Source organism: Fistularia commersonii, chromosome 16, assembly GCF_037954325.1.
Source record: "Fistularia commersonii isolate RoL2024-O1a breed Wild chromosome 16, RoL_Fcom_v1.0, whole genome shotgun sequence".
Taxonomy (NCBI): domain Eukaryota; kingdom Metazoa; phylum Chordata; class Actinopteri; order Syngnathiformes; family Fistulariidae; genus Fistularia; species Fistularia commersonii.
The window spans coordinates 10,379,369-10,392,122 of record NC_141299.1 but is presented as its reverse complement, the minus strand read 5'-3'; the positions used below and the strand labels follow the sequence as shown (position 1 = coordinate 10,392,122).

General features: G+C 40.4%; 3 protein-coding genes across 3 annotated transcripts; 2 read left to right on the top strand and 1 right to left on the bottom strand.

The window, feature by feature from the left end:
- The first annotated feature begins 283 nt into the window (after window positions 1-283).
- fam32a (family with sequence similarity 32 member A) lies at window positions 284-1,630 on the top strand. The gene is made up of 4 exons (XM_086162044.1): window positions 284-412; window positions 949-1,093; window positions 1,275-1,328; window positions 1,429-1,630. Exons 1-4 carry the CDS (start codon window positions 339-341, stop codon window positions 1,495-1,497), a joined length of 342 nt encoding a protein of 113 aa, XP_086018170.1. The 5' UTR covers window positions 284-338; the 3' UTR covers window positions 1,498-1,630.
- Window positions 1,631-1,736: 106 nt separating this feature from the next.
- On the bottom strand, window positions 1,737-3,682 carry fh (fumarate hydratase). Its single transcript, XM_086162042.1, has one exon. The coding sequence runs from the start codon at window positions 3,643-3,645 to the stop codon at window positions 2,155-2,157; it is 1,491 nt and encodes a 496-aa protein (XP_086018168.1). The 5' UTR covers window positions 3,646-3,682; the 3' UTR covers window positions 1,737-2,154.
- A 1,149-nt stretch (window positions 3,683-4,831) lies between these two features.
- On the top strand, window positions 4,832-12,495 carry hdgfl2 (HDGF like 2). The gene is made up of 16 exons (XM_086161160.1): window positions 4,832-5,049; window positions 5,580-5,656; window positions 6,251-6,392; window positions 6,805-6,981; window positions 8,405-8,524; window positions 8,604-8,672; window positions 8,787-8,967; window positions 9,092-9,182; window positions 9,307-9,598; window positions 9,711-9,844; window positions 9,943-10,010; window positions 10,097-10,167; window positions 10,270-10,371; window positions 10,633-10,786; window positions 10,871-10,988; window positions 11,232-12,495. Exons 1-16 carry the CDS (start codon window positions 4,978-4,980, stop codon window positions 11,323-11,325), a joined length of 1,962 nt encoding a protein of 653 aa, XP_086017286.1. The 5' UTR covers window positions 4,832-4,977; the 3' UTR covers window positions 11,326-12,495.
- Window positions 12,496-12,754: the final 259 nt, after the last annotated feature.

Genomic DNA, 12,754 nt, shown 5'->3' with positions numbered 1-12,754 from the left:
AAATAAATACATGTGTAAATCTATATAATACAGATTCCAACCACTTCTGGTTATGCGGTGAGACACAGGAGTGACAACAATACAAACTCACAGAATCTGCTGAATTTATCTCGCCTAAACTACAGCCATACAAGTAGGTGTTATTACTTTGTCGTGAAATATACTTGAAAAGGAGCTCACTTGATATTCAATAAACGAAATCCTGCAAATTCACTCTTGTTTTGGAGGTTCCGCTAAAGGTCCAGTAGGCGGCACTACTGGTCCCATAAGGCCGCTATTGGTGTCACAATAATCATAAAGAAGAAGAAAACGGCCACGGAGTAAGTGATTATCCGAAAATGTCGGAATACGAAAGCGTCCAGAAAAGCACTCTTAAAATTAAGGGCGTTGGAAGCATCTCAGCTGGTAAAAAGTAAGAATATGGTTGTTTTATGATTGTATTGACTTTCATGCGATAAGAATACAAAGTTACACCAGTAACACTCGTAGATTTCCAGCGTTTCAGCGATGCACTCCTGTTGGTTTGCTAACATGCTAATTGTAGAAACGTCAACAGAAAACATGTTAAATAACGTGGTATTGCTTACTGTACCTAGAATATACCGTGATAAGTTATTCATTCTGTGTATTAACCTGTAATGTTACTATATATGTGGTCGAGTTACCGACATAAAAACATTTGCCAAATTGCCTTTGACATAGCGATAACATTAGCAGAAGTTATGTACGCAATATGATTCAATAAAACAAGAGGTAATAGAGTATCACTAGATAACTGGAGATCTCACCAATGCTAATGTTGTATATAGTAAATATAATGAATGGGTTAGACGATAGTTACCACAACGTCATATGATAACGAGATGTCAATGTGATCGATAATGGAAGTAAAATGGGCCAGTCTGATGTACTAAATAACTGATCATTGCACAACCATTGTCTTGGAAGGAAAAAGAAGAAAGACAAGGAGAGCAAGCGTCTTTTGGAGCAGGTTGCAACCAGTCAAAGCGACGAGGAGGTGAAATCCAAGAAAGCTTTCCTTGACAAAAGAACACCTGCACAAATAGCTTTTGACAAAATGCAAGAGAAGAGGGTAAGTGATGGTTCTGTATCTTTTCAAGGCAGCGAGACCCTCAGTGACTAAAAGCAAAGCAAATCGCACTTGCTGCTGCGAAATGTGTTCGGCCATTGGAAGCTCCTTATCTGTTTCAATCTAAATATTAATATGTTCAATGGTGGTGTTCCTTAAGTATTATTTTTCCCTTTCCCTACAGCAAATGGAGCGGATCTTGAATAAAGCATCCAAGACACACAAACACAGAGTTGAGGTAAGTTGTCAGATCTTTTGGTCTAAAGTAATGATTTTCAAATTCTTTAAAAGTACAATTATTCAATTTGTCTTGACAAACCCGTAACTTTTGTTTTCAGGATTTCAATCGCCATCTAGACACCCTGACTGAGCATTATGATATTCCCAAGGTCAGCTGGACCAAATGAAGATCTGCTCACCTACTGTTTTTGTTTTCTGGTCGTTTGATTGTAAGCCACATGTTTCCTGTTTCATATTTGCTTTGATTATTTTTGCTTACTTGTAATCTCTGGTCTATGTAATAAAGAATTTGAGAAAAGACATGAAAATGTTTCATACCACACACAGACCTTGTGGTCCTAAAACACGCTTGATCTTGTAATTTGCAAAAATTGTCATTTTGGAAGAACTGGGACTGAAACAAGGATAGTGCTGCTCTTTTATCCTTACATTAATAACACAGGAACGCTGCACAAAACTGCTTGTACTGTAAAACAGAATACACAGTACCACAACCTTCAAACACTGAATGGCACAACAGAAATATCTGAGCTGCATTGACAGTATGAAACTAACTGTGAAGAGGTGTAAATACAAAAAACAGTATTTGAATTGATTGTTGAACAGCAGAACAGTGATGTGGGGGAAAAAACTTGGCAGTACTTTGAAAATACACTTAAGAATCTGAGTTTGACAAACTGAATCAAAATAAGAGCTGTCATATATTTACGAGATTCAGGTGAAGTACATTAAGTCAGCTCAACAGCTTTTTTTGAATTGAAAAATCATCTTACAGCAGAAAAGCGTTATACTTTCTTCTGTGGAGATCCCTGAACTGGTCAAGTTCATTTCGGCCCCAGCATGTCGCTAGGTTTCACCCATTGGTCAAACTGTTCTTCTGTCAAGTACCCCAGCTCCACTGCCATAGCCTTTAGGGTCGAGCCTTTCTTGTGAGCTGTCTTAGCAATGGTGGCTGCTTTATCATAACCGATGTGCGGGTTGAGAGCCGTGACCAACATCAGAGATTCATTCATTAGCTTGTTGATCCTCTCCTTGTTGGCTTGGATCCCCACTACACAGTTGTTGGTGAAGGAGACTGACGCATCACCAAGTAACCGTGCAGAGTTGAGCACATTCTTGACAATCATGGGTTTGAAGACATTGAGCTCAAAGTGTCCATTGCTTCCTCCAACGGTGACCGCCACATGGTTCCCCATCACCTGGGCTGCAACCATCGTCATGGCCTCACACTGGGTGGGATTCACCTTTCCTGGCATGATGCTACTTCCTGGTTCATTCTCTGGTAAGATGAGCTCCCCCAGGCCAGAGCGGGGTCCTGACCCCAAGAAGCGGACGTCATTGGCAATCTTCATCATACTGACAGCCACTGTGTTCAAAGCTCCACTCAGCTCTACCAAGGCGTCATGGGCTGCAAGGGCTTCAAACTTGTTGGGGGCGGTGATGAATGGCAGACCGGTAAGAGAAGAGACAGTGGAGGCTACTTTCTCAGCAAAGCCGATGCGTGTATTGAGGCCCGTTCCTACTGCTGTACCTCCTGCTGCCAGCTCATAAACCCTTGGCATAGCACTTTTTACTCTCTCTATGCTGTACTTAACTTGTTGGACATAGCCACCAAACTCTTGTCCAAGTGAGAGCGGCACAGCGTCCTGAGTGTGTGTGCGTCCAATCTTGATGATGTCTTTGAACTCTTCAGCCTTGGCTGCCAGAGCATCGTGCAGAGTCTGCAGGCCGGGCAGCAGAACTTGGTGGACTTCGGTGGCTGCAGCAATGTGCATGGCAGTGGGGAACGTGTCATTGGAGCTTTGGCTTTTGTTAACATGGTCATTGGGGTGGACGGGGTCTTTGGAGCCGAGTTTGCCACCAAGAATCTCAATGGCTCGGTTGCTGATCACCTCATTTACATTCATGTTGGTCTGAGTTCCAGATCCAGTCTGCCACACCACCAGAGGGAAATGATCGTCTAGTTTTCCGGCCGAAACCTCCTCTGCAGCTTGACAGATTGCGTCGGCTATCTTTGGATCGAGACCATACTCCTTGTTCACCTCAGCGGCTGCCTTCTTTAGGATACCGAAGGCCTTGATCACTTGAAGCGGCATTCTCTCGGATGGTCCGCCGATCTTGAAGTTCATGGTGGACCTGACGGTCTGGGCACCATAGTACTTGTCCGCCGGTACCTTGAGCTCACCGAATGTGTCGCGTTCGATCCTGTATTCCGAGCTGGCCATTCTGACGAGGAACTTCGAGTTGACGCTGACTTTCTGAAAAGTCAGGAGGTTGCAGTTAAACTGCCGGACGCTTCTCAAAGACCGAAACATGGCTTCTCAATAGAGGTGAATAGCAGAGGAGGTCAATGCAGCCTTCCACATTGTAACCTGTCATTGGGTAACTGTACTACCAATCATTCACTAGCCAATGGGGAAAAGTGAGGGCGGGACATCCGCCCTGTTTGCCCAATCAGCTTGGAGTCATTAGACTATTTTATCCAGATCCATGAAGCTTTTCAAAATATGCCAAAATATCATTTCCGTTTTGACAGCCAGGCTGAATCTATTTAATAGAATAAGAGCAATTTTATATAAATATATTATCTCAAAGGTAACATGTATCCCCGAAGCAAAATGCATTCGAAAGAATTACAAACAGGTTTGCCTTGTCGATTTATAGGACAAAATGGCTGAATGTAACCTATAGAAATACATTATGTTGAAAAGTTCCAATATGGCACTAGCAAATTTCAAATTTAAAGTTTTTTACACTTACTGTTTTTTTTTTCTTTATTCTATACTTAATTCGTGCATGCATGCTGTCCATCTGCGAAATCATGATATTGGTATAACCTACTTCATGCTGTTATAGAAGACAACAGTAAAGATTGATAGAGTTTGTCTTTTTAACGTTTTTAAATGATGTTGTGGTGCTTGTGGCCAGGAAACCCAAGGATGGAGGTTTGTAACCAGTGTAAACACAGCTAAACTCATCTTTCAAGCATTGACAGGAGTACCCACATAACACCCACTTAGCATTCTAACTACTAAAATTAAAATTTTAGTCATGAGACTTTTATCTTTGGTAATTTATGTTCCCCCTTTGGAAGGATTGTAAAAATTAGAAAAATTAGAAAAAATGCAAATGCAGAAATTGCTACAAAATGAGAGGTAGATCAATAAATACATAGATAAAGTATGTAAAAATAGAAATATGTAGTAAAGCACTTTCCTTAAGGAGACATATGTATGAATCATTTTATCATGCCCCTTTTGTGTTTTGATATTGTTGTTTATCTTTCATGAGTTGATCATTTGATAGGGACATTTCTGTTACGTTGGAAAAAAAATAAATATTTTTTTGGAAGTGTCATTTCATTTCAACCTTTCGTTCTAGCTGTCATCCAGCGACTTTTTGCTTTCGGCGGGCCGTCCTTTATTTTGAAGAGAGAGAGAAGTATTTTACCGGAGGTGTCACGTATCTTGTCGCTTCTTTTACGACACTGTCCGTTCTCGCGGTAACGTTAGTATGCTGTTAGCTTGTTAGCAAAGCCCATCGTTTCCAGGTTTCGTGTCGACCTGAAAACAGCAAGCGAAGAGAGACACTAAAAGGATACGTCGCCGAAGACTCCTTTATCCCAAGCTGCAAAGAGGAGCGGGACAATGCCACACAACTTCCAGCCCGGAGACTTGGTCTTCGCTAAAATGAAGGGGTACCCCCACTGGCCAGCCAGGGTAAGCCACTACAGCAGCCGGAGAGGCAGGGGGGGTGGGCTGCTCTGCACGGGACTCTGGCGAAGGCTCTCCGCGAACCGTCGCTTCTGTCAACGTAGAAACGCATAATGAAGCGCCTGATATATTATTAGTATGATATACTGCATTTCAAGCCCAGGAGTCAGTTTGGAGGTGCAGAAAATCACCTTACGTGAAATGGTGTTGGCCTATTCTGCGCGGAGACTAAACGTTACAGCAGCGAAGCTAACATTATTTTGGAAATGACGTCTGAGATATCCGCTCAATTAGCTGCTGTTAACTAACACCTCTTTGCGGTAATTGGGCCCTTTTTTAAGGCGACGATAATACCTCAATAAGTGAACGAGAACATGCAATGTTTCCACCCCAAGGGGCATCATAATAGTAGCTGTAATTGCGTTGCAGTCCGTGCAAATTAAAAGGCGTCAATAAACGTAAGCAGTCGATGAAAACATGACCAATCGGTTCCTCGTTTTATACACCTCCAATGAAATCATTTTGTTTGTTTGCAGATTGAAGATGTGGCCGATGGGGCTGTGAAACCTCCCCCTAACAAGATCCCAATTTTCTTCTTTGGGACTCATGAAACGTGAGTACAGGATTAATATTGTATAAACAATCATTTTAAAAAGTTCCGCTCATCCGTGTGCAAAGACTTGTTGCCAAGTAACAGCAATTTAGTTTGAATTAGAATAAGCCACGATAATGAAATATTGTTCTAAGTTAATTTAATCACCTCTGCCCTTCAGCTCTCTGAGATCATATAAAGAAATGGCTGAAGTTTTTTTGAATTATGACCATGAGCTGTGTTTGTTTTATTAAATCCGGCTTGCTAACAGATATAAGAACAATACAGTGATTCATTTAATCCACAGTTTTTAAATTGTTTTCTGAAACTTCACTCCTTTATTTTGTATTTCATATAAATATATATGTCTAGTAGTAACATGTAACAGTTAATATGCAGCATGTTTGAAAAATATTTTATGTGGCAGTCAGACTCATCTATTTGAGAAGATGGCATCTGCATTCTATTAATTCATCACTAGGTGGCACAGTCTCCTCCTCTAAAATCCAATTTGCCTTTTCATGTCAATGTAAACAAACTTGCTTCTTAGCAACAATGGTTAAGTTTTTACAGTCACCGAATTCTTTGCTTTTTCTTTATCTTCGTGTTTCACAGTGCATTCCTTGCACCAAAGGACCTTTTTGCCTATGAAAAGTACAGAGAACGCTATGGAAAGCCCAACAAAAGGAAGGGATTCAATGAAGGTTTGTGGGAGATCCAGAACAATCCACATGCGTCTTACAGTGCACCACCTGTGGTAAGTCACTTTGATATTAGACATTTTCATTTGGCCACATACCCATTATTTTTGTATCAAAAACATGTTGTTTATCCTGATACAAACCTAGACTGTAAAGCTGTATCAGTTGGAATATAGAATTAATATATCACTTGGATGTCCATGATAATAGAAGAGAAGACATATGTAGCGGCATGTAAGACACCTTGATGGCCTATTTTCCCAAAGTTACTGTACATGTACTCTTAACCCTTTTAAGATGCTTTAGTTTTGACTTGAGTATTCTGCATATTCCATTACTGACTATCCAGTGTCAAAAATAAGACAATGCAATAAACCGGGAGATCGTGTGATTGAAAAACTCAAGGAATAATCCAAAGAAATATTCCTAACGTGCATGTTGTTGTGATCATCGGATCACTGTCTGCAGCCGGCCAGTTCATCTGACAGTGAGAGTAACAATGCTGGTGGAGGAAGTGACGAGGATGAGGATGATGAAGAAGCCACAGTGCCTAGGAAAGCTGATTCAGGGAGTGACGTTGACTCTGATTCTGGGAGTGAAGATGGAGGGAGGGGAGGAGTAAAAAGAAAACCACCAGTTACCAAGGTAAATCTGTATAAATAACTGGCTCATGTTCATCCGCTGACAAAGTCCATGTAGCAGGAGAAGTTCTTGAGACTTCTCATTTTGGGTGCGCCCTGAGAGGGTTTGTCAGAAACCTCAAAAAATTCTATTCTTTGAAAAACTGTTACTTTGAAGTTGAGCACCTCGGTCTGCTTCTATTCCAGTAAAATGTGAGTGTTGAAATTAACAAAATTGATTTTTTTTTTTGATAACTCTGCAATTCCACAGATATTCAACTATATATTTGTGAAAGTGGTGAGTATAAAGGTTGAGAAATCACCATAAATCAGAATTAGAAATACTTTATTCATCCCTAAGTAACTTGAGTAGTTATAATATATTGAATGAATGAATAATAAAGGCTTCATGAGTCCTTCTCATTTATGGAAGCCTTTCCTTTGCTTTCTCACACATTCTTTCTCAATAGTTTTTAAAATAAAATACTAGACCAAAATGCCATATTAAATTATTTCTTCTTTTTCATATTCCAGACCATAACCATAAGGGTCTATGTCCTCTTGAATTCTGAGAATCAGACATGAATTATTTTCCCTTCTGACTATTGATTTAATAATTTGCTGCCTCTCAAGGTTATGATAATTTGGGAAACATAATGGAGGACATAGTTTTTTTTACTGGAGGTTTTGTTTTAATGTTCCAAACAAGATGTAAATCATCAGATGTAATAAATATACAATGTGGTCAGCTTTTAAATATCTTGGACAGAATATTTTTTATAGTGTTATACACTTTGCGACTGTCTTCTTCTTCTCCTCCTTTCGGCTTTTCCCTTCAGGGGTCGCCATAGCGAATCAACCTTCTCCATCTAACCCTGTTCTCTGCATCCTCCTCTCTCACACCATCTAACCTCATATCCTCTCTCACTACGTCCATAAATCTTCTCTTTGGTCTTCCTCAAGACCTCCTGCCTGGCAGTTTCAATTCTAGCATCCGTCTACCAAGATATTCACTATCCCTCCTTTGTACATGACAGAACCATCTCAGTCTGGCTTCTCTGACCTTTTCTCCAAAACATCTAACATCTGCTGTTCCTCTGATAGACTCCTTCCTGATCCAATCCATCCTGGTCACTCCCAAAGAGAACCTTAGCATCTTCATCTCTGCGACCTCCAGCTCTGCCTCCTGTCTTTTCATCATTGTAACTGTTTCTAGGCCATACAGCATTGCTGGTCTCACCACTGTCTTGTACTCCTTTCCTTTCATTCTGTTATAGACTTTGCGACTGTCATAAGGGAAATATCATGTACCCTGACTGTAGGTTTAATTTATGTTATTCACCCTGCCAATAGGTCAAGTTGTATTACTTGAAAACCACAGAGTGGGGAAAATACTAAATTTGGTAGTTCAATACAATCTGTTTCTCTGTTTGCCATAAATCCTTTAGCGTCCACCTCCTCCAAAAAAGACTCGTCGCTCATCCAGTGACAGAGATGAGGAGAGTGGATCTCCTGAAGAATCAGAACCAACTCCTTCAGAGTCTGACTCCGGCAAGAACAGTGATCAGGTTCTATAAACTTACATAGTTACATACATGAATACATTCATACAGACACCAGCCTGTAAGCTTTTCCCCCTTGTCACAGGACTTCACTCCAGAGAAAAAATCTACTGGACGAGGTGCAAAAAAACCAGGAAGCAGAGGAAAGAAAAAGGTGAAGAATTTGTATGGTTGTATCAAAAAGATTTTTTTTAATTCTGCAGCGTGTTCCCGGTAATTTTTGATCTCTTCCTTCAAACTGCTCTTTTGCTTTTGTATGATGCTGCAGAAAGCTTCATCTGACTCCGATTCAGACTCAGGATCTGGGTCAGACAAGAAAATAGTGGACAGCGATTCAGAGGACGACAAGCCACGACCAGCTCTCTCTGGCTCAGAATCTCAGTCTGGTTCCAAGTCTGAATCAGACTCCGAGCCACCTCCTCGAAAGGGTCCTCAGGGCCGAAAGAAAGGTTTGTGCCACGTCTGTTTTTCAGCATATTGATCTAGAAGATAATGTCAAAATGCAAATGACAGCTCCATATTTTTAGATTTAAAGTGTTACAAACCTAGTTTTTCATTTTGAATGTTTCTCAGCTATGGAGAAACCTCCACCTAAGCCCCGTGCAAGAAAGCCTAAACCTGCCCCAGCAAAACGAGCACCTTCATCGTCCTCCGACAGCGACAGGTCAATGTGCCCTACAGCTTTTTCCTCTTTGTGCAGCGGAGAATAAATGTTTGGTGATAAATGTTCTTGCACCTATTGGTGTGTGGAAAAACACAACGCTAATGTTTGTCATGCTTGGTTACAGTGACAGTGAACCAGACCGCATCAGTGAATGGAAAAAACGAGATGAGGAGAGAAGAAGAGAGCTTGAGGAGCGTCGGAAAAAGGAGGAGGCAGAGGAACTCCGCCGATTGCGTGAGAGGGAAAAGGAGGAAGAGGAGAAAAGGAAAAAAGAAAAAGAGGGTAAAAAGCAGAGCGACAGTGACAGCAGCAGTTCAGATGAAGGTGTGGATGATCATCCATTGAAGAAGTCCAAGAAACCGCCACCACCCCCCATACCCGCGCCGTCAGACTCAGATTCTCCACCACCGGCAGAGGTGCAGAAGAAAATAAATGTTGTATTTATGAACAACTTAATCGTGTATAATAAAAGTTAAGGACCACTAGAGGATTAACTTGTTATTAACTTGTTATTTTTCACATCTGTAGATGAAAAAAACAAACAGGAAGTCAGACAACCAAAATAAAGTCAGAGTAAAGAAAGAGAGAGAGAGGAAAGAAAGAAAGGAGAAAGAACTTAAAGAGAAGAAAGCCCGACGTTCAGAGGAGAAATTCAGAGCTAGGTGAGTTCACAGTTGGGAAGAGAACACTACATAGTCTGCGAACTTTATTCGGTGTTTAATATTTCATGAACAGATAACAAGAGTTCCTTTCCTCCCAGGTCTAAGCCTGAAAAACCCAAGCACAAACCAGAGAAGCCTCCACAAAGGAAAGTTGAAAAGAAAAAGGGTCAGTGTCTCTTTTTTTTTTTTTGGGAAGGAAAAAATATTTGTTATGTTTCAGAAATAACTTTACATGTATATTTTCATATGCAGAAGCATCGCCAGAGGAAAGGCTACAAAAACTTCATACAGACATCAAGTTTGCACTCAAAGTAGACAACCCAGTAAGTAGTATTTTTTTTAATCCTATGTGTGAGAATACCTTTTCCCCCATTTTGTGTTCTATTCCATCATGATAACGTACTAATGTTTGGTTCATTCTTCAGGACATCGAGCGGTGTCTACAAGCCCTGGAAGAACTTGAGGCTGTGCCTGTCACCAGCCAGATACTGCACAAGAATGCAGAAGTTATTGCAACGCTAAAAAAGGTTCTTTTTTTGTCTCTCTGTTTTGTGTGTATGCAACCTTGTGTTACATGCTGCCAAGATGAAGTACTTCCGTGGTTGTAAGGATATAATAGTTGCAAATAAAATATTAACTTAATCACACTGTAGGGATTTTAACACCCCTAACTATCTAGTTCATATTGAATTTTTTAGAGTTGAAATGTAAAAATAATCACAAGCATTGACTACATAAAATTGATTCGAGCACTGTGGTTGAGGATAATATCATTTGTTTCTGTCTAGATCCGGCGGTATAAAGCAAGCACAGCTGTTATGGAAAAAGCTAGTGAAGTCTACAACAAGTTAAAACTTCGCTTTGTGGGAAAGACAGAGATGGCTACTAAACCTAAAACTGAGAACAAGGAATCAGCAGACAATGAGGAGATGCAAAATAAAGGTACAAATCATACAAACAGATGCACACTCATATTTATTGGGGGGAAAAAAATATTAATTTGAGTTTTGCCAAACGTCTCACTAGATTCCACTCCAGTGAATGGGGAATCAGAACAGAAGAAAGGTGATATGGAGGAAGAGGAAACCCCTAAATCACCTGCCCAACAGGATAGCAATGACCATACTGCCTCCAGCCCAATCAGGTGACCTTTCCACTTCCCAACTGCATGTCTTTGCACAATGGCTTATACTAACTCCAATCGAATAACAATATGTTTTGGCAGGGGAGAAAAAGTAACTGTATTCAGTTTGACTTGGATTTGCCTGTTTTGACTTAAGTTTTACTGCTCTGTGTCTTGCTTTGTACTCCTACATAAATAGCAGCTGCTTTTGTTAACCATGACATGCTATTGCTTTAATCCAGATGGGTTGTGCTTTCTCCGCAGGCGGAGCCCAGAAAGCCCACTGAAGATGAATGATTATGATGAGGCAGACAACTCCATCCCTGCAGAGACAGAACCATCTCTAGCTGAAAGTTGAAAGACCCTTAACAACCACTGCAGTGGACCAAGTGCTAAAGATGGTGGCCTCTGTTTGATGTCATCCAGTCCCTCTGCCCTGACACAGTTAGAACAGACCCAGCATTTCCTACACTGTCTGTCGCGCCAATGTGGATGTCTTGGACATTTTCATCTATGATGTACCAAATGTTGATTACAACATTTGGCCCATTATTTATCACAGCAAAGAGGAAAAACTCATCAGTGTGATAGTTTGTTGAGCTGCGCAAATTCCCTTTTGTCTCTAAAATGCTCCGTTTTTTCATACTCAATATAGCCCGTCCTTGATCCTTGCCCCGTTCCTCATTTCTTGGCTACTTAGGTTTTTCTACAGCCGAAAATTGACTTTGGTCTGTGACACCTACAAAAACAGATTCATTACATATTTAGCACTTCTAGCCTGAGTTCCTGCTTTCGCAGTTTCAGAGAAAACTTGTGGCTAAAATACACTAGGCATGTATGTTGGGTGACGAAGCTGTTCTTATCATCTTGCTTCTACTCTGATGAATTGAACATGCCATGCTTAATACAGGATCCCACATGACAGGTATTGTCCCATGTACATACCTGGTGTATCTTTAAGGATTGGGCGGAAATGGAGCCATATGATTAATTTTTTACTTGGACAACTTTGTGCGGCCCTCGATCTGTGGCTATTTTTTTTTTAATAAACCCTACAAATCATCACAAAGATCACCTGTCTGTGTGTATGGCATTGTGGGAGTGGTACTCTTTGTGAGTCTTTTATGTTAAGTATTTTTTTAATATCCGGTCTTTAATTAGTCTGAACTGTAAAGCCATTAAATTTGTCACTTAAAGCTGTTTTCCAACTGAGGTCCACCTACTTTTTATAGGATTGTTTGCAGATACCTGCATCTACCGACTTGTCAAAATAATTGCTGTGGAGTTACACACCGTGCACATTTGTCTCCTTGTAATGTTTGCTTTCAGTAACTTGCATAGTAAGTGGAATAACTGTACAGATTGAAAACTGCCCATAAAAACTATCAATTTCATGTAGCTGCAACCTATTTTGACATTTTCCCGTCAAATACATACAACAGGTGTTTTTAGTGCTATGTAAGTTGGTAAAGCGTTTCAATCACTTAGTTGAGACTTGAATAAAAATCTCAGCATGGTTTTGTTCATATGTATTGCTTTGTGTGCAGATGTTTTTCATTCAATTGAACGCAGTTTTTTTTGCCCATAATCCATTATTCCAAATCGCTCTGAATCATTTTTTGTTTGCTATCTGAATTGACTTGAAAACGTCATACAGTCACTCACAAGAGGCATGTATAATTGAAATACAAATTATTTTGCTCCTTCACGTAAACAACTTGTCAGATTGATGAATAAGAACAAAGTGTAATGCAGCAGATATTTAGCTATTTGCATTTCATCTGTTG